Source organism: Rhineura floridana, chromosome 12, assembly GCF_030035675.1.
Source record: "Rhineura floridana isolate rRhiFlo1 chromosome 12, rRhiFlo1.hap2, whole genome shotgun sequence".
In the NCBI taxonomy this organism is placed as follows: domain Eukaryota; kingdom Metazoa; phylum Chordata; class Lepidosauria; order Squamata; family Rhineuridae; genus Rhineura; species Rhineura floridana.
Window position 1 is genome coordinate 2,021,767 of NC_084491.1, and position 21,088 is coordinate 2,042,854.

At 50.9% G+C, this 21,088-nt stretch overlaps 1 protein-coding gene across 3 annotated transcripts in view; it reads right to left on the minus strand.

Moving 5' to 3' along the window:
* Nucleotides 1-20,287, minus strand: part of RASSF2 (Ras association domain family member 2) — a 44,425-nt gene extending 24,138 nt beyond the window's left edge. The window contains exons 1-4 of one of the 3 annotated variants that reach the window (XM_061592923.1): nucleotides 20,159-20,287; nucleotides 3,995-4,086; nucleotides 3,208-3,283; nucleotides 1,754-1,896 (exon numbers count right to left, since the gene is read on the minus strand). In XM_061592923.1, coding sequence (XP_061448907.1) covers nucleotides 1,754-1,896; nucleotides 3,208-3,283; nucleotides 3,995-4,053 — 278 coding nt within the window. In that variant the 5' untranslated portion in view covers nucleotides 4,054-4,086; nucleotides 20,159-20,287. Of the gene's footprint in view, nucleotides 1-1,753; nucleotides 1,897-3,207; nucleotides 3,284-3,994; nucleotides 4,087-15,838; nucleotides 15,934-19,652; nucleotides 19,671-20,158 lie in introns of those variants that run through there. The other 2 variants (XM_061592924.1, XM_061592922.1) reach the window with 2 other exon arrangements.
* Between the last annotated feature and the right edge of the window lie 801 nt (nucleotides 20,288-21,088).

Below are 21,088 nucleotides of genomic sequence, written 5' to 3' on the forward strand. Positions count from 1 at the left end.
TTGGCCCTTAATTTGAAGTGCTTTAAGTACAAATGGCCTCTTTGTACGTTGCACATCTTGTAAGACTTATCTTTATTTGCACTGATCTGTTTTTAGGTTGTATACCAGGGGTTACCAACCTTTTTGGACCTGAGGGCACATTTCAAATTTTGGGAGAGTGCTGGGGGCACCAGAGACAAAATGTAGTCATGGTGACGCTTTCCCCATAAAAGAAAATGTATCCATAATAGAAAAGGCTTGACCTGTTGAATTTTTGCCTGCCATGCACCTGTTAAAGGCAGAAGTACTCTATTTTTTCCCCAATGCCAACCCTAAACTAAAACTTAGGCTGCTATACTATACCCACTTACTTAGTTCTGAGTAGATGTGTAATGACTGTACTGTAAGTTAACAATATAGTGAATTCTTAATGCTCCTCATTGTTTAGCTCCTGAAAAGCAGGAGACATGTCTACGCCTCTTTGCAAAATATTCACATTTGCCTGTTGGGGGGAGGGGGATTCTTTAACATTCACCCACACTTATTGTGTAGTAGTATTTGCAGACAATACTTTCCAGGCACTACCTGATCTCAGGCGAACCCAGCACAGGAAAGATGCATCCTGGTTGCTAGTGGAAAAGGAAGGGCAAACTATGGAGATTCCAAGGAATAGGAAAAAAACAGAAAAAAGCAGAAACAGGAAAAATGCACTAAAAGGGAGGGAAAAGCAGCTCTGACTTCACTCATTGGCTAGCAGGCGTTGGCTCATTTCACAGAAATCACTTAAAGCGTACCTGCACATTTTGCTCCATAGCTTTCTTTCCAGCAGGGCTAGAGACATTTTACCATCCACAATTCTACCTCTGTCCTCTGCATAATGCATGCAGCGGATCTGTGCCACGTTAGCAGCAGCAAATAACAGACTCTGATTACAGTAGAATTCACTCAGCAATTTCCAAAGCATTGAAAAATGAGGCTTTATTGCTATCCTGACTGTAATTTCTGCCTACAAAAACACTTTAATTTATCTGCAACTTGTGATCATTTAGATTATAGTGTCCCACAAACAGAAAGGACCAAGCTTATGATGCCACTTATGCAGCCTGGGCTGTGTATTCACTGAAAGTGTGTGTGTGAAGGTGGGGGTGGTGGAACTGAATGAGCTACCCCTGCCCCACCACCACTGAAGTACACCGCAGCCACAGGCATTTGGCTGGGTGTGTAAAGGGACTCTGCACATGATGGGTGAACATGTGACTGGGGTGCGTGCACCATGCACACTGGTGGCAGGGGCAGGGCTTGCCTGCACAGCCCTATGACCTTCCTCATGTGTCCTTCCAGTGATCTGAACCCCTCTCGGGGAAGCCCCAGAAGCCATTTTATTCAAGGATAGGCAACTTTATTTTATTATTTATTATTTGATTTCTACCCCGCCCTTCCAGCAGGAGCCCAGAACTACAGAAAAAAATGGCTGTGACTGAAAAGTCAGAGGGAATGCTTTAATTCATCTCCCACGTGCTGCTTCTCTGCTCCAAATTGACCAGCCCGCCCATCTCCCAACCCCCGCCAAATCCTTGCAAGGTTCCAAACACTCATCAGGAACCTCACAGGGAGAAAAACAGGCAGGGATGGCGGTTGCAGCAGAAAACTGCTGCTCCGCAGAACTGTTTTTCCTTAAATAAAATATGAACTGGAGCTCACTCACACTCATTTGCCTGCAGCATATGGCTATTAGCCCCTGTAAAAAACACACCGCACTGGATGAGGTACTGACCCCAGGTTGCAGCCAGAATGCCAGGAGGAGGAAGAAGGCGGGGGGCGGATGCGCTGGTTCTCATCCTGCATCTGCAAGCGAATGGGTCTGCGCAATCCCCAGGAGATGTTCAGCAACCCCTCCACAATGAATTCCCCCTCTTCCTACAGGGCACAGAGAGAGGGGTGGGGGTTGGAGAGTGGGGGGTGGCGGTTAACGAATGCTCCAGAAACTGGCCTGCTGCAAAGGCGCTGCACAAAACACCACTAAGCCCCATACAGCCTGCACACACCTGCAACTAACCAAGAAGCACGACAAATACTGCACAGACATTCCGAATGAATGTTACCATTGCTTCGTGGCCAGACTGCCAGAGATGAACTCTGTAGTGCTCAGTAGCAGAGCACACGCTTTGCCCGCAAAAAGGCCCAAGTTAGATCCTCAGAACCTCCAGATGGGGCCAGGAACGGCTCCTGCTTAAGCCCTTGGAGCGCTGCTGCCCGGCATGGCAGTCTACACTGCAGGACTGGTCTGACTTATACCAAGGCAGCTTCCCTTTTTCAACTACATACTGGAAAAACTGCAGACCTGCGTGTGGTGTGCACAGCTCAGCATTCCTCGTGATCATCGTTTCAGTTTCGAAAAGCAGGTTCCTAGCACTTGCAGCTGTGAATGCATGACTGAAAGCACATGGGCAGCGCCTACTGAATTCCCAAAAGGGAGAGGCGAAATAAAAATCACAGAGTTGGAGGCAGAGTTTCAGGGCCTTGTGTTTAGCAAACTAGCAAAACTGGAACAAAAACTCTGTGTAACAATAATTTTAAAACATGCACCTCTGATATTTTTCACATGTATTACACAGGTTGCAGGACTAGGCTCTTTTGGGTGCCAGATTCCGATTACCTGGGTGCAGAGCCGTATTTTTGGAAGCATGCCCAGGGCCAGGGCCAGTTCTAAAGGGTGGCCAGGTGGGGCACTGGCCCGAGGGCCCCTGGAGCTACAGGGTAACAGGGGGGCCCTCAGCGGCCCGTCCGCTCCCCTTCTGCAATCTGCGGCAATCCGCGCCCCCCCCCCATGTCCCCTACTTACCTGTCTCCTGCCTTTTAGTATTGCCCTTAATGAAGATGACGGCCGTGGTTTCCCTAAAGTACTGAAGCCCCTGCCACCATCTTAGCTGATGGCAGAGATGCACACGCATAGCACGCATGCATGCCATCAACAAAGATGGCAGCAGAGGCTTCATCCCCTTAGGGAAACCACCGTCGCCATCTTGGTTAATGGCAATAGCAAAAGACAGGAGACAGGTAGGTGGGGGGGGCTGTGCACGCACCAATGCAAACACACACACACGCCGGGGCCCAGGGCAAGCGGATGCCCAAGGGCCCCGGCATGCCTGGAGCCAGCCCTGCCCGGGTCACACCACCCTGGTCATGACATGCTCCCTAACTTGTCTCTGGATAGGAAGCCTCTCTTACCTCTCGATGCCGTAGCTGCAAGTTCTGACCTTCATAGTAGAGGTTGTATGTCTTTAAGTAGAGCAAGAGTTCATTTCTAGAAGGGTTAAAGTGGAACAAGAACAGTCGGCAGAGAACAAATGCAGCACAGGTCAGCCAGCCGCACCCACCTCCAGGATCCTGACATCCAAAACTGGATTTAAAAACACTGAACCAGTGGAACCATGCTCTGGGGCACAAGCTGTCTCTGAGCTCACATGCAAAGTCCCTTCTCTAGATGGACTTCAGGCCAGTTCACAGAGCCATGCACACTGACACCAGGAGCAAGGAACCTTGCGGCTGATTCTTGGGCACTGAGCCACTTGCAACAGCAAAACGATTCAGGTGGGCCTTGGAAATGAAGCATAACAGAGAATTCCTGCTGTAGGCAAACTCACCCTCATACAGACACACACACGTCTGCTAGCATCCTTCAAGGGACACCCACCCCTCCACATTTTTTCAGGGCTTTTTGGCACACTCCACAGCAGCAAGGCAAGTGCTGGCAGTCCCATCCATCTGCAGAATACGTTTATGATGACTGGATCCTAGCAAAGCTGGAGAAAGGCAGCTAGAGAAAAAGGTACCTTTGAAGAGGGAGGCCAACTACAGAGCCCTTTTGCCTGGACTGACTATCTCTGGAGCACGAGGGTCGGATAGGTGAACTAGCTGCAAAGAGTGAAGGTCTGCCTGGCACACACACACACACACACACACAGAGAGAGAGAGAGAGAGAGAGAGAGAGAGAGAGAGAGAGACTGTGACTTACTTGGAAATGTATTTCTTGTGTCCACAAGGGACCCGGGAGCTCCCGCTGATGTAGTCCATCCTTGGAAAGAGTCTTTCATCAGGAACAGAGGCCTGTGGGAAAGCAAAGAAAAAAAAACTTCTTTAAAGGACTATGATTTACTTTCTTAGATAAACGAAAAGAACATCCAGTGATCATGAGATTCAATGGCAATTTGCAGACTTCAAATGGTGTGGGGAATCAAAAAGTGCAGGAGGAGGTCAGCCCTGATCACTTTCCAGAAAGACCACTTTCAGAAACAAGGGACGGGTGGAGGGCCAGCACCTCAAGCCTCCCCCTGCCCACACCAGACCACCACTAAATGCCAGCATGCTCTGCACATGACAGAACTTTCTTCACACCTCCCTATTCTTTAGGTTGGTGATCTGGGGAGTTCAGGCTATGCAGCCGGCTCAGGCTTCCAGCTACTGACTCCCCTCAGTTACAGGCAGTATGATTCAGGCCACGTATATGCTGCCAATTCCACAGAAAACAAGAAGATCCACTGAAGTGGTACCAGGCACGGAATTAATCTTCCTGAGAATCTCACTCTCCATTCAAAAAGAAAGAGGGAAAAGGGAAATTAGGGAACGGCCTGGGCAATGCCTGCTGCAGTCTGGGAGATTCAGTGGCCAGAACAGTCCTTCAGTCCTCTCACCATGCACAGAGCAAGGGTTAGTTATGTAGAACTGCAAAGTAAATTATGCAAAACAAGAGGCGTTATGCAGCACACACTTTATTTGCACGTTCTATTCTGCAGAATAGTTCTGCAGCCCATACATTACTCAAATTAAGCATGTTTTGCACAATTTCTCTTATTTTGCACAATGCATTCTGGAAGTTTAAGTGATGCTATACAATTTGGACTGGATCTGCATGTCACTGAGTAACACAAAGGACTATAGAGAGCATTGAAGCCCCACAGTGGACCAAGCTCAGGCTTATTAGCCCACCCCACATAGCTTCTGAAATTTTCACAGGCATCACTCATGTATGTTCAAGCATATGTTTGAAGCCATAAGGGCTAGAAACTTTCTATATCTATCTATCTGGAAAGGTGAGGTTCTCAAATGCTAAATTCTATTGCTACGCCCAATACTGCACAGAACACCTTTCCCATTGCAGCATATACAGAACTCAGGGCATAATCTCTGTTTTGGCCTTTGTAATCTAGCAGGTGTCCACAACACAGGCCTGTTATGTCTGAGGATACAAAGCAGGAAGCTCAGAAGTTTAAAGCTCTCACTGCATCTGTCGTGCATTGTTCTCTGGGGGAGCAAAAGAGAAGTCCTAATAATATCCCAGCCTACCAGCAGAACAGCTGACTAAACGTTCCATTTCCTGTCTTGTTGTGCTTGTTTCCATTAGCACCCCTATACTGTATATTTCATGGCCACTTTGCTGTGCATCCCCTCTGCTCCCACCTCAAACAGTAGCATTTGGGGCTGCTCATGACAATTTACTGCATGTGCCAAAGACTGAAGATGATCTCTCTCCCCATTCCACATATAGAAGCCAACCAAACTATTGTGCACTTGACTCTTTCTTCACCCCTGGCAATAGGACCGCTTCCCCCACTGCCCCTGAGGGCCGCAGGCTAGCCAAGGAGGCACAGGGTAGGGCACGTGGCACATACAGCTGTGCCCCCCCTTGCCACTGTTCCCACGCCACTTCACTGGAAGCCTTCTGGCTGCTGCAATGCAGCAATGGCACAGCCCACGTGCATCACTTAGGCAGAGCAACGCAGGTGCATGTGAGACGCCCCCTGGAAGCACCTGGCCAGGGCTGCCTACCTCTAAGTCAAGGGCCTTTGTGACATGCTGGGAGGAGGGGGCGAGCGCTGGCCAGCCCAGCAGCAGCAACCATCACCAACAGTGTGCTGGATCAGAAGGGTAGGAATAGCTGGACAGGGGAGGAGGAGAACTCAGGGGAATTTGGATGTCGGGGCCCTTGGGCACAAGCCTGCTCTGGACCCCGGTGCTTCCCTTCCATGATTCACAGCAGGAAATTGCGAAAGCCCAAGAGCCCCCACCATTCCCTTGCTCAATCTACCTTTCTCTGCTGTTGTGCGGTTGTGCACGCAGCGCTGCCCTTAACCAAGATGGCAGCTGAGGTTTCCCTAAGAGGCTGAAGCCTCTGCCGCCATCTTGGCTCATGGCAGGGATGTGGGCCCCAGGGGCCCTCGGCCAGGGCCCCACCTGGCCACCCTTTGGAGCCGCCCCTGTTTGGATAGAAGGGTTTGCCACCACCTCTACAACGTCTGCCCCCTGAAGCAAGCGCCTCACCTTAGGGCCAGCCCTGGCAGAGTGGCAGAGCTTGAGACACACAGATGTGATCTTGAGAGCATAAAATCAACCATCACTGGGCACTTGTTTAGATTGAAATCATGTGCCATTTTACTGCCCATTCACTCTATTTGGAGATGCCCTTTTGGAGCTCTTCACAATCCCTTTTTGTTTTAACAACCCTGAACAATTTTGTAAACCTGGCCACCTCAGTGCTCACCCCTAACACTAGAATTCTAGATTGATGAACAAGTTAAGAAGCCCCTGTCCCAATACCAACTTCCATCTCCTGGGCACCACTGAAGTCCAGGTTCGAGCCCCTCTGGTAAGTTCCACAACCACCTGTTCTAGGGCACATTTATTTAGAGTACCTAGAAATGTTACCTCTTTGTCATGACTGGAACACACATATGCAGCCAGTCTATGTCCGGGTAATTATCTCCCTTGCACAATATTATGTCATCATATATACATATTGAAGAGACTATCTATTCCATGTCTTCAAAGTCCCAGAGGCTTTAGTTGGACTGAGCCTGCTCTGATGTCACAGAATATTCACAAACTGCTGTGGGTTGAGTAACACAGTCAGGCATAGAAGGTTAGAAATCAGCACAGGGCCAAAGAGAAAGAAAAACACTCCAGGTGAATGACTGGCTATGAAGGTGGTACCAATGAGAGAGATTTGGATTCTGGGACCACGGGCTGCACCTCCTGGAAGATGGACTGTATTGTGTTGCCACACAGAGGAGGGCCAGGATCTCTGCCTCTTGAATGCCCCCAGTGTTGGAGAGCCCACCACCTCCCTAGGTCATTGATTCCATTGCCGTGCTGCCTAGGGAGGTGGTGGGCTCTCCAACACTGGAGGCATTCAAGAGGCAGCTGGACAGGCTCGTGTTTTTAAATTGGATTCCTGCATTGAGCAGGGGGATGGACTTGATGGCCTTAGAGGCCCCTTCCAACTCTACTATTCTATGATAACAGTTAGAAGGAATAAGAAGAGCCAGCTGTGCAAGCAGGTATTTCTCCCTAAATATGAGATTTTGGAACCAGCTGTGCTAAAGACAAACAAGCATGGGAGGAAGTAACCTGCTGGGGCCATTTACAGCAGAAAAAGACAACAAGGTTCTAAATAGGCATGCTTAAAGGAGGGGACTAGAAGACCAACATTTTTTACAGCTTTGGAAGCTTCATTTTCTACAATTTTAAGGTAATAAAGTTCTAGTAAATTTATGACCCGTTGCTGTTTTTATGATGCATTGTTACTGTTTTTATTCTTGCGCGTTGCTTTTAACACTTTTTTAAATGAAAAAGCAGCACTGACTTAAATACCTGCCTAAGATGATTTACGCTGCTGCCGGTCTTCAAATGACCCACCCATGAAGCTAGATAACCTTTGCCCAGACACTGTCCCCCAGCTTGGCAGGCCCAGTGGCAGCGCTTGGGATGGTGAGGCAAGTGGCAGGACCCAAATCCCCCCATGCCCCCCCCCAGGACTGATGATCCTGCATCCCTTTTGCACGTGCGTCATGCGCTTGAACTTTTTGAAAAGAATCCACAGCCTGGGATGGATAGGAGAAAGGGCCAATCCGGATAGTTATGGCCACTGCCATCTTCTCCGCCTCCCCCACAACGCGTCCGGGACACACTGTGTTGGGTCCGGAAGCACTGTGGGGAAGTAAAATGGTTGTGCTTGCAGCTGCCCACACCGGCCCCTTCTCCTATCAGTGCCAGGCTGCTAAACCAAAACGGAAAGTTAAAAATGGCTGCCACCTGTCACGACAAGGCCAGAGGAAGGGGCTGAGGGCTGGCTAGGGAATCTTGCTGAGGGTACCCTTAAACTTGACAGGGCTTTGCTGCTTATCCTACTTCTCAGGGTTATGCCTTAGTTCTCAACGTGGCATACAATAAAATAGGCAAGAGTTTCTTTCTAGGGCAGAGCAAAGCGTCTCCAAGTTACCCCCTCGATCCCTGATGCTCCATCTTTACTCTGCTGCAGAATTGCTTGGCCTAGAAATGTCTGCCAAAGCAGCAGGTATTAGTCCCTCACGGCTAGCCAGGCTTCCTCATGCGAATGAATAATGAACTTTGACCTTTCTGAGAAGTAGGATTCTATAATCAGTATGCTTCTATTTGCTTATAAGAGCCGGGAGGCTTTCTATCACATCTTAAGGTACATTTTGCAGCCACAAAGGAAACGAGAAAGTTCTGTGTGATGCCAGCTAGCAGCTTGGAACTGAACCAAGATAAGGAAAACAAGAAGTTGTGGTCGAGCAAAAGATTTCACAAAGAGTGTCAGTTTAAATGTTAAGCCGTGAGCAGCTGGTACAAGCTGGGTTTTAGGATGGTACAAGCTGGTCTTTAGAATGGCAAGGTTTCGGATAGGGGCAGGTACCAATTACCTGGCACATGGATGGGCAGGGCAACAAATGTGTAAGGTGACCACCCATAAAGGGGTGTAAGATATTGCTAGATATGGTTATAAGATGTGCTTTTTGCTGTGACGTATGTAAAACTATATAAGCCTGTGAGTCCATGGTTAGGGAGGGAGACTCTTTGACTCTCTCTCCTGATGTACATCAGTATTTTCTTTATTGCAATAAAGCTTGTCCAAGCAACTGCTACTCCTAAATTTCTGGCTCTGGGGCCAGATGGAGGAGGTGCTGGAAGCAACACTCTCACGAGCCGTCCCACAGCCCACGGATATGGCAGCTGCCACTCTGTGGTTACAGCAAGGATGGAGAGCCTGGCGCCTTCCAGAGATGGGTGGTTGGGCTCCAACTCCCATCAGTCTCAGCCAACCAACAGAGATTATGGGAGGGGTAGTCCAGTGACATAAAAGGTTGCAGAGGATGCCACATATGCTGCGTGCTCCCTGAAAGGAAGAGGGGGATACAAATGGGATTTCAAAAAACACAACTAACGGTGGAGTGCAAGGGCATCTGCAAACAACAGGGTATCGTGCAGCATCAAGTGAGGTTGGCCTTTTGTACCAGACCATCAGACGTTAAGTCTGCAACCCGTTTCTCCTGCCCCGGGACCACAATGCCCGCCCACCCTTCCTCCTCCAGCATAGTTTGCTCCTTCGCTCTCATAGGCACCCCTCACATTTGACTGTGCTGAAATTCTCCTGCGTCTGTCAGCCATTCTCCTGTAACGGCGAGACAATGCCGCCATCCATCACCCTGACAGGAGCAGTCCTCGCTGCAAAGGAATGAGGGATGGAGTGGACAAAGGGGGAGGGGCAGCACACGGGCATGAAACAGCCAAACCTGCATGGCGCATCAACATAAGTTCTACTGAGCACATCTGGATATCCTGCTTAAAAGAAGTGATTCTGCACATCCAAGAGCCCTGCTCAGGCATGCAGAATGCCAGGGTTCCAAATGCTGAAGAGGCCTGCAAGAACGCACAGAGCCAAGCTGAGGCTCTCAATGGCACCACACCCAGAACCAATGTGCAACTGCCTCAGTCCAAAGGGGGGCACTTTCAAGGCGCAAAAGGTTTCCAGCATGGGGAACAGCAGCACTAACCGACGGAAGATCCCATCCCTGTGTTGGAAACCTGAGTACAGAGAAGCCACACCCCTTTTCAGACTAAAGCCTAGGAGCTTGGCCCATGAGTGTGGGGCTGCCAGGGGTATGGGGCTAACCCTGCACATTCCCACAGACTCTTTTGCAGGCTGGGAACTGAATGGTCGAATTGAACCCCATGGCGGCTGTAGAGACTTTCCCCACTGGCATTTCGTAAACAAATTGAGGGACACAATCCAGAGATTGGGGGAGGGGATTCAGTCTTTCCACAAGGTCCCTCCCCAGAGTCTCACACTACTAAACTCTGCACATGGTCTGCAGTAACTTCTACCCAACTTCTTTAGAAGAAAGAAGTTCCTGCACTGAGCAGGGGGGTGGACTTGATGGCCTTATAGGCCCCTTCCAACCCTACTATTCTATGATTCTAAGAAGCCATTTATTCCTTGGGTGAAAGAGATACTAAAACATCTAGTTGCCCTGCAGTAGGTTACCAACAGTTCAAAATACTACTCAGCAGCTACAGAGTGTGCACCAACTGGGTGAGCACTGTGCTGAGCATACGCATGACACCAGCCTCTGCCAATCTGGTGCCCTCTAGATGTTCTGGACTACGACCCCCATAAGCCCCAGCCAGCGAAGCCGTAAGATGCTGGGGCTGATGGGAGTATGGCCATGCTGGCTTAGGCTGATACAGCTGCAGTCTCAAACATCTGGAGGGCACCAGGTTGGGGAAGGCTGCATTACACAGATGTGAGCCAGAATCCATTCAGTTGCCAACTCAGAGCTTTCTCAGGGAGACAAGACTGAAGACTGGTCTAGCAATGCAGCATTTTGACATAGCAAAACAGATTTTTTTTGCTAAAAGGAAAGGCAAAAACAGGCAAAAATGGGACAATGATTTAGCAGAGATCGGAAAATAGGGACAGGTGGCGTTGTTGCCTGACTCCTGGCCCAAGGGAGAGCCTTATGCTCCTTGTGATCCTCAGGGTATTGCCTTTGCCTGCAGCAAGAGGATCTAAGGGCAGAGGCTTCAAGCATGCCACGCAATAGCTCCTCTAGCTAGGTGAATACACTGGCAGGACTGGACTGGCTTCCTCAGGGATACCATAGGCCTAGGCGTAATTAAGATCAGACCCTAACAGGCCCATCCCAAGCCACACTAGTGTGACAGTTCCATCTGGGCAATGATAGCTTTAGTTAAAGACCCAGGCTATGGTCTGAAGGCACACAAAGCCAGCTCCCTGCAGGGTCAGGCCTGGTCAGTGCCTGGATGGGAGACTGCCTGCGAACCATATGCAAGCTGCCTTGGGTTTCTATCATGAAAAGGAAGGTGGGGTATAAATGTAAGAAACAAATAAATAATAAATTAAGCAAAGAAACAGGCTTCTAGTCCTCAAGGCGGTGAAGAAAGATGGTAAGATTATTGCACTTTCAGGACCCATCTTATCTTGCTACTTGGAGGACACTTGCCACAGGAAGTTGAAAAGGAGTCGGCATGCAAAAGGAAACTCAAGATTATTCATCACACACACCAATCCTCTGCTAAAAATAAAAGTGTGTCAAACGAAAGCAGCAGCATGAGGAACACAAACTTCATGCCTCAAGTTCAGACAGACGGTTAGTGCCTGCAGGGATTGTCCTTACGATGCTCCTCCAAAGTCCCCAGAGGAAAATCTGTCAGAAGCCCCAGCGAACAGCCACTCAGAACCGGGCACAGGCCTCTGTCCCGACATCCCACTTGGTCCTTGTGGGAAGAGAGGCTCATCCCAGGACCCGTTTCAAGGCCAGGCAACCCAGGAGCACACAGACCTTGGAAGAGAGGGCTTTCTCTCCATCATAAAGGGCTGGTGCTGCCCGTCCCTAAACCAGGAGTTAGAGATGGGGAGTGGGTCACAGGATTGTTAGAAAATTTATTTATTGCCTGTCCATCAGGGTGGGATTGTACAGTCCCATGCATGGACTGGCCTCACTGCCAGGCTGTGCCAGAGCGCTGCTAACCAGGGCTCCTTTTTAAGCCCAGAAGGCTGGCACGGTCGTGTTTTGCCTACGAGACGCTCCCTTCCCCAGGCAGACCCACTTGGCTGGTTCTTTCCATTTTCAGCAGGTTGGTGGACTCTCAGCAGGTCGAGAGCACCTATAGTCAATTCATTTTTAATTCAAAATTCATGCAGGGAACCCAAAGCAACCAACACGACAGATATACAAATAACCAATATTGAGCAATTTATATATTATACAGCCACAAGAGTAGCTGTATACTATAGTCAGCATGGATTTTTCGCATTCCGCAATGTTAAATTGAAAATACCCCCCATGCCATTCTGAGGCTTCCCATAAGCTCATTTCAAAACAAAACCTTACAAAATGTATAGTCATATAACGTATATAACAACCCTCTAAATTTTCATGGCGATACACAAAACAGTCACCAAATTCTTCCAAGCTACACAGGAAGTGGATTGGACTGTGAAAGACCAACCCAAATTGTTTGCATTTTGACAACTTTGTAGGGCAGTACAATATCTCAGAGAGGAGTTCAGGTCTCCTGCTCCCCTGGTGCATTCACCATAGCTGCCCAATTTCCCTGCTTTGATAGAAATATCTGTGGGCTATAGGTATGTTCTTGAACCACAAAGTTTTTTGCCTGTTAGTGAATATTTTACTGCCTGATGCTTTAAGAATAGATTTTGACATTTCAGAGGGTTTTTAACACCCTTAAACAAGGTATGGGGAACCTCCAGATTGCAGAACTACAACTCAACTCCCATCAGCCCCAGCAAGCATGGTCAATGGCCAGGGATGATGGGAGTTGTAGTTCAGCCACATTGGGAGGGCCATGGCTTCCCTATGCGTGACTTAAACAATCATGCAATTGTAATGTGCAGCTGCTTGATATTTTGTAAGCTGCCTCAACCCCCAAATCAGCTGGTGAGGAAATCAGAAACAAGCAACGATTTGCTCACCAGATTCCCCATACCCTATTGGAACAAGCCCAAGTATATATCCTCTTTCCCCTGCCTTCATCTCCTTCTCCTGTGCCACTATTTAGACTGTAAGCACCGCAGGACAGGGACTTGCCCTCTTATACTTGTAAAGTGACACACACATTGATCTATATAAAGTTTTATCAGTTCAAAGATGAGGCACCCGATTTTGGAAGAGGGTGGCAGTCCACTAAAAACGGCTCTGTGGACCAGGACCAGTCTGTAGGCCATGGGTACATTTTCCCCGATATAAACAAACAAAAGTCTGGTTGGCTGAATCATAATTAAGGCTTGTGGGAAAAGGCGGCGGCGGGGGGGGGGAGAGAGAATTGGTGCTCAAGAGAGCTAAGACGGTGGGAGATTCCTTTTCTCTGTCTCTCTCCTGGTTAAGAGATTCGCACCAGCCCAGAGTAACCACAGCTCTCACTTCTTACTCTCAGAGCCCCTCCTTCTCCCCCAGTCATATGCCCCCCCATTTTAATGTACCAAAGGATGCACAGAAACCAGTGTATGAGAAATCAGCAGACAAGAGCAAGCAGCGACATGCTAAGAAAATAAATAGCAAAAAACAAAACCCACACCAAAACCCAACAACACTATTTCGCTAACAGAATTTCTGTAGGGCGCACATTGGCTGGGGATACAGGCGCTGTGGTCCAAAACATCCAGAGGGTATCAAATGGGAGAAGGCTGCCTTAAGGAGTCCTCTGAAAGCAGGGCTATAGCCAAGTAGCAGAGCAGCTGCTTTGTGTGCAGAAGACCGCAGCATTCCCAGGAAGAATGGGAAAAGACCCTTGCCTGGAGCCCTGCAGAGCTGCTGCCAGTCCGTGTAGACAACACTGAGCTAGATGGACCAGTGGTCTGACACAGGATCAGGCAGCCGCCATGCTCCCTACATGCACCTGCAGTATGCAGCAAGGCTGGAAGCTTGGTATGAAAAATCCAGAGTCCAACTGAAGCATTCAGAGTAATATTATAGCCTGTATCTATTGGCTTGTTTTGCATAATTTATGCCAGTTTCATGATCTTAATTTTGCAATGAAGTTTGAACGCCTTATCAGCTCCGCCGGGGATGAGGAGCCTGTGGCCCTTCAAAGGTTCCTGGACTACATCTCTCCGCAGGCCCAGCCACCATGGCTAATGATCAGGGAGTATGCCAGTTACAGGGCAGCAATGTCTGGCCACAGGTTAGCTACCCCTGCCCTAGAGAAATAGGTCACTCGAGAAGCAGTCGGTTGCAAGCCCAGAATGGACACAGACAAAGGACAAGGAGTTAAGAGGCCACTCCGACCACTGACATCTAGCACAGCCCCACTTCACAACCCACACATGCCCCAACTTTTATCCATGACTACAGGGGCTAGAAACATGCTTTTACTGAGGGGAGCCAAGAGTTAAGCTGATACCAGTTTACAGTGCAGATACAGAGACCTAGAAATAGATGATATTTTGAAAGACATTAATTGTACCACAAACAGGAACCTGAATGCCAGGCTCTAAACAGACCCAATACATCTTGCTTCCATTTCATATAATCACTCTCAGGGGACAAGGTGACCCCCCAAAAAGCCATCATCTGAACTAAAAATAACTTTAAACCCCTTTTACCGATCCCAGAAAACCCATCTGTTCTGCCAACTAGCGGCAAGCCATCATGTAATGAAAGTCTGGCTGCTAGGCCCCTCAGAGCAGCGGTCCAGAGCTCTCCTGGTCAGCACCAGGGCAAAGATTGAGTGGCACTGAGGTAGATGAAATGGCACGAATCATACTTGTGTTGTGACTAGCTTTCAAAAGTTGCATGTAAAAAAGTATGGGGGGAGGAGACAGGAGTTAATCCTGTGTCTTGGTGTACACACACACACACGTTCTTATTTCCTATATAGATTATATAGTCCACATCCGTTACAATTTAATCATCTTTCAGATGTTGAGTGCTTTGAAGTAAAACCACATCCGTCTTGAAAAGGTGCCTCTCCGAAGAAAGAAGCCTCACAAGCTCTTGAGTTAGTTGAGAATTGTAGATGTCAAAGTAAAATGGCTCTTGCGTGAATTCCCTGTTTCTCACAATTGGAAAATCGTATAGCACCCAAGGATGAATCTGTGAGTGTAAAGGGCGGACAGTGGACACTTTTTTGAACTGGTACCTGATAAAAAAAATTGATTTAAACATTTATTTTAAAAAGTAGGTAGTAGAAATAAAGCACCACCTTGCCGCAGGCCAGTCATCATGTTGCCACATGTGGCGAGCGGCAGCCATGTTGGACACCAACGGTCTAAATAATCATGTCTCCAAGAACACTTGCAGCTGCCCTGCCACTATCCTCTCCACCACCTTCCCCAGGAAGGGGGTATTTGCGACCGGTCGACAGTTATTCCAGTCCAAGGGTCCCAGGGCCAGTTTCTTCAGGAGTGGCCTCACCATCGCCTCTTTCGAGGCTGCAGGGACCTCACACCACACTCTGGACCCAACCAGTCAACCCCCTCTGCTAGATTTCCTAAGCCAGGAAGGGCAGAGACCCAGAGGGCCCGTGGCTGGGCGGATAGCCACAGCACTTTGTCCACGTCAGCTGACTGCCGAAGCAGAAGCCGATCCGCCAACAAATCACCAGCGCTGGCACTGGGTCCTTCATCTGGAACGGCAGCAGCTGCAGGGTCAAGGTCACGCTGAAGCCAAGCGACTTTTATCTTCACAGTGTGGATAATCTATAGATCCACTATTTGAATATTTCCCTTTGTCATTCCAAGCCCTAATATTTCTGTTAGAATTGCCTGTGCCCCAGCATTAGCCAGCAGGACACCAGGGAAGCGCTTCACAGCTGTACGTTTATGTGATGGTGCTTATGTCAATATTCACACTGAAGCGTTCCCAGCATCTTAGTGTACGCCAGGCTTACAGACAGAGTGTTCTTGTGCTTCTTTGGAAAATAACGGCAAGTCTGTTGGGACGTGACAGGGTAGTAGTATAAGTGGCAAATGAGGATGCAGTTTTCATTGCAATGTAGGCGCAGCTTGTCCTCAAATAAATACCTGAGCTCTGAATTGGGTGCATTCGGTTTTCAGCTATGGAGATTGGAAGGCCTGGAAAAAACCTGGGGTGTTTTTCTGTTTTTTCCTCCTCCCTGCAAAGCTTTTTTTCCCCCTGGAAAAAAAAATTAAAAAGTGGGGAAAATGGTGAAAAAAGTTTTTTTTTCTATTTTTTCATGAGCCTTCACACCTCTAGTCAGCTGCAATCCATTTCATCTGTTGTGACGACATTTCGGAAGCCAAAGTGAGATTGAGGAAGATTGGCGGGAATAAGGCCTTCAGTGTTTGACATAGCTTCTCACTACCATTATCCAGATTGCACAGACAGAATAGAAGTCGACTGATTTTATCCTCAAAGTGCATAGCTGGCTACAGAAGACCCTTGAATGCTTCACAGCAGCCTTTCCCAACCTTTGGCCCCCAGATGTTGCTGGACTACAACTCTCATCAGTCCCTGTAGCCAGCCTGGCCGAAGGTCAGGGCCAGCTAGGGATGTGAAGGCCCGGGGGGAAAAAACCAAAAGATTTTGGGGGAAACCATTTCCCCTTCTCCCAATTTTTTTAAAAATCAAAATCAAAAAAGGTTTCAGAAAGAAACTCTCCCCCCAATTTTTCTCGCCCCACCCCCAAGCATTCACATCTTTACGGCCAGCTGCAAAATGAGCCTTCTCCGTAACCTGCAAGTGGTAGGCACAATTATATGCACTAACCAGTGTTGGGTTGGCTTCGGAGGGAGACTTGCCTCATTTGTGCTCTAGTCTTCGACTGCCTTGCTTCATAGCCCAAAGCTCCCCAGAATCCCAAGGAGCCGCTCTGGCTCCACAATGCCAGAGAAGCCACTAGGGAGCAATCATGGCAACTGCCTGCTTCATCTTGCCATCCCATAGCGAGACCAGGACTTCAACCGGATCTTCGGTTTTCTCTCCTGGAAAACCCTCCAGGGCAGTCAGGAACACGTCAGGTGCCATCAGTCTCCAAGGACGGGCCATCCAAATGGGCCCATCAGCCTGATGGAGGCAATTGCCACTACCAGGTAATGGTCTGACCACGACAAGAGAGTACATTGCAACCCCCATCTCATATCACCTGGCGTAAAGACTACATCAAAGGGACGCCCTGCCCGATGACCATTTAAGACAGCCCCATGGTTGTCATGAGGTTCTGCGCCAGCCCAACAGCAGCTTCCATGTGGATGCTGAAGTCACCCAGAACTACCGCCCTGGAGTTCTCCAGCACCGCACCAGAGACCACTTCAGCCAGCTCAATCAGGGATGCTGCTGGGCAACAGGGTGGCCGTTAGACCAGCAGCACCCCCCGTCTGTCTCTCTGGCCCAGCACCAGCAGCAGGCCTCCTAAGCCCATCTCAAGATCAAGTTTCCCTGGTGAAGGAGATGGTGCTTCTATGGACAATAGCAACACGCCCCTTGATGCCCCAGTCTAGCCTGGCACTGTACTGAGCACCCACACAGCACAGCTGAGTTAGGTCAGGCCCACCCAGCTCACGTCTCAGTGGTACATGCCAAGTCAGCCCCTTCATCCATGATCAAGTCATGGACCAGCATGGACTTATTATGGACTTGGCATTCAGCAACAGCACCACCCAACCAGAGGACGCAGCAGAGAAGCACCAGTAACTTCCAGGGCTGAGGTGGAGGGCAGGAACCAAACATCTAGGTCTCCACCCCAGATGGTGGTCAGCCCCTCTGCTCCAGCTACCCTTCTCCTGCCCACCACCACTGAAACTGGGGCAGCATCTTGCAACTCCCTCCTACCTGCCTGCCTAGACACATCCAGTCACCATTATCTGATATCACTATATTCATCTGGGAGATTAGGCTTTTGATAGCCAAAGTATCATTTTATTGTTCTAATAACGCTTAAAAATCCTTGACTATTAGGAATGTAGGAAGATGCCTGACCCATGCTCCATCCAACTCAGGATCATCTGCACTGACTGGCAGCAGTTTCCCAAATTTCAGACAGAAGCCTGGCCCAGCCCTACGTGGAAATGCTGAGGACCGAACGTGGGACCTTTTGCATGCAAAGCTTGTACCCTGCCACTGACACAGAGTTTGTTTTCTTTACTGTTCCCATCCCTTTAGTGGCAAGAGGGTGCTTCTAATGAAAGCAGAGAGCGCCTGGGTCTTACTGGCAGAGATATCAAAACGGTCTGGGTCCTTTCAGAATACAAAGAAAGATGAAACTAGAGAATGACAGGTTTGTTTGTTTAGGGTCCTAAGCATCCCGATCACTAGAAAAGTCTAGGAATCACATGCCCAAAGTGAGCACAAGGAAATATACTTTACAATAGCAGCTCCCTAGCAAGTGCCTGTGTGATTGCCCCTGTTCAAGAATTGTTGGAGCAGAAAAGTGTGGCTTGCAGCGCTAGTTCAGGACCCAGAACTGTGCTCCCCAATTTCCCCCCTCCACAGATCACTTGGAAATTGCTCAGGGTTTTGGCGAACCACTTAATTATTTTTCTGCCTCTTGTAACAATTGTCATATGCTGTGCTAGAGGTGGTATGAATTCTAACTGTATTTTATTTTTATATATATTGTATTCCATTGAATTCAATTTGTAATGACGTTGGTGGCCCGTTGGTGGTCCATGGGCCACAGTTTGGGAACACCTGACCTAGGACAAACCATACATGCAATATCACAGGAGAGTGTGGGACTCCTCCCCCCCTTCCCGTTTCAAACAATCTTTGTATTGGAGAAAGAAACTATCACAGGCAGCAGGGGCTTTTTCTGTGCTTGTAGCCATAAAATGATATTTATCATTTTGAATGTGCTGCACCCTCAGCCTTTGAGCACTGAGCAGATGAAGAAATAAACAGATGTGGAGAATACCCAGAAGATACTGTGGTGAAATCTAACAAATAAAACAGGCAAGGATATGTTGGAGGTTGCTCGCAAGACAACAGAAGGAGCCGTGGGGCGCAAAGAAGAGTCGTTCTCAAATGCAGCCGAAACAGAGTCAAAGCAAAAGTTTCTCGAGGGCGTTTAGCCTGTTGCAGCCCAAACAACAAGCAGTCTTTTGGTGCCTGACAGTGGAACACAAATAATGGCATTAGCTTCCGCAGTCTAAGCAAAAGCCCTTTCTGCGGACTTCACAGGTCAGAGGTGGAGGGGAAGCCGGAGCACTCCAGAAGTGATCATCTGCGCACGGGGGTGTGGGTGTGCCTGGAGGATCCCCACAAGAGTGCCGCAACAGGCCCTCTCGCCACCCCCTAAAGCCACAGGCCCGGCACCCCACAAAGCCAACGGTTTCTCCAACAGGAACTGACCCGACCGCCCGGTCTGCGGGCAGCAGCCCTTTGCAGCAGGCAGCGCCCCCGCCGCCGCCTTCCTCTTCTGCCCTCCCCTCCCCTCTCACCCCCACTTCCTCCTCCTCTGCGGATCAGAGAATCTGAGGCCAAAGAGGCCCCGAAGTGCTGGGGTGGGGAAGATGGGCCAGAATCTGCGTGGCTGCCCCAGAGACACCGACAGCCCATCGCCGAGATGGATGAGGCGAGTCAAGGGGGGCGCACAATTCGAGGAAAGAGCCCCCAAACTTCTCGACCCGGGCCTGGCCGACCTTCATCCCGCCCCAGGTCCTCCCAGAGCCTGGACTGGTCTGCCCGCTCCCGCCAGGCTCGTTCACTCTAACCACTAGGCCCTCCTCCCTGGGCCCCAGTCCTGCGGGACCGAGATGAAGGGGGGCGCACAGGAGCCCAGCGCCCTCAGCCGACGCCCCTTCGCTCGTTCAATCCCACAGGGGCTTGCGCGGGGGACCGCCAGGGCCCTAGACGCCCTCCCCCCGAAGGGGCGCTTACTCGGGAATCGGCCTGCCGAGGCTGCAGGAAGGGTGGCGGCGGTGCGGCGGGGGTCGCCGCCGGACTCCTTGCCGGCAGGGCCCGCCGGGCCAATCCGAGAGGAAGCCCCACTCACTGCCCGCGGAGAGGCAACGCGCAGTTCGGGCGCAGACTTGGGGGTGCGCGGGGGGCTGCTTCCGAAGGGTCCCCGAAGCCGACTCTCCTGGGCCAACCCTCACCCGCCGCCTTTCCCCATCACCTCGGCGGGCGGCTCTCCAGGCCCGCGCGGAGACGGCTGTCCAAGGATGCCCGACGAGCCGGGGAGCGGCGCGGCGCGGGCAGAGGGAAGAGCCTTTCCGCCCCCAAGATTTCGACTTGCCCGGCATGTGGCCAGGCCGCCGGCCGGCCGTGCCGGAGGACCGGCTCCGATGCCCCCGTCCCAACGGAAAGGCGGCCGGGCGGGCGCTTTGTTGTGCGCCCACCGTGCCCAGCGCCGCCTCCCCCGGGCAAGCCCGACGAGCGTTTACCGTGAGCTGGCTGCGCGGCGCCCCGTCCCGCCGCGGCCCGATCCCACCGGGCGTCTTCGCAGGCTGGAGACCGCCCGGTGCAGCAGAGGCAGGCAGCTGCCGGAGCCACCGCCTCCCTCGCTGCGTCTCGACCCCGCCCCGCAGGAGCCAATCGCCGCGCCGCCCCCCCCCCGCTTCCTGCGCGCTCATTGGAGGCGCCTCGGCCAGGGGGCGGGGGCCAAGGCCGGCCGGACGATGCTGCTCGGGCCGGGCCGGGCCGGGCGCCAGAGGGGGCGCTGCTCTCCGGCGGGAGGCGACCCGGCGAGCCCCCCCCGGTCCAAACAGGTCAGGCAGGTGCTCGCCCGCGTGGCCCAGACCTGCGAGCCCCTTGGACCGCGCCCGAGGCAGCCGGGCTCTGCCTGGCCCCCTTCGGAAGGGAAGGAGCGGGAACGCCTCCCGTTGCGAGCCGCGAGGCACTCTTGCCCGCCCCGCCGAGGGCCATGCCGGACGGGGCGCGGGGCCAGCCGAGGAGGGAGGAGTCCGCTCGGCTTCCAAGGGGGCGCTGGGGGCGGCAGGCAGGCAGGCGCCCGCCACGGGCAGGGCGCGCCTCCCACTTTCAATACACCCCCTTTTTTGTCTGAAAAAAGAAAGAAATCTAGACTGCTGGAGACCCTGTTGAAGGGGGGCTCTTGTTGGGGGAGACCCTCCACCCCTTGGGGCCTGAGCAGGACTCCTGGCCCTCCTCATTCAGCGCACTTTACAAAGCGGGATCGCGAAACTCCCAGCCTCCTTGCTGCTGGGCTCAATTGAAGGGCAGATGTTGGTCTATCAAGCTCTATGGGGCCTAAGGGCAAAGTATTGGAAGAGGCGCCGCCTCTATTACCTGCCCCTCCGCCTTAAGATCTGTAGGAGAGGCCCAGTTTATGGATCTGTTGGCATCTGTAGCTCATG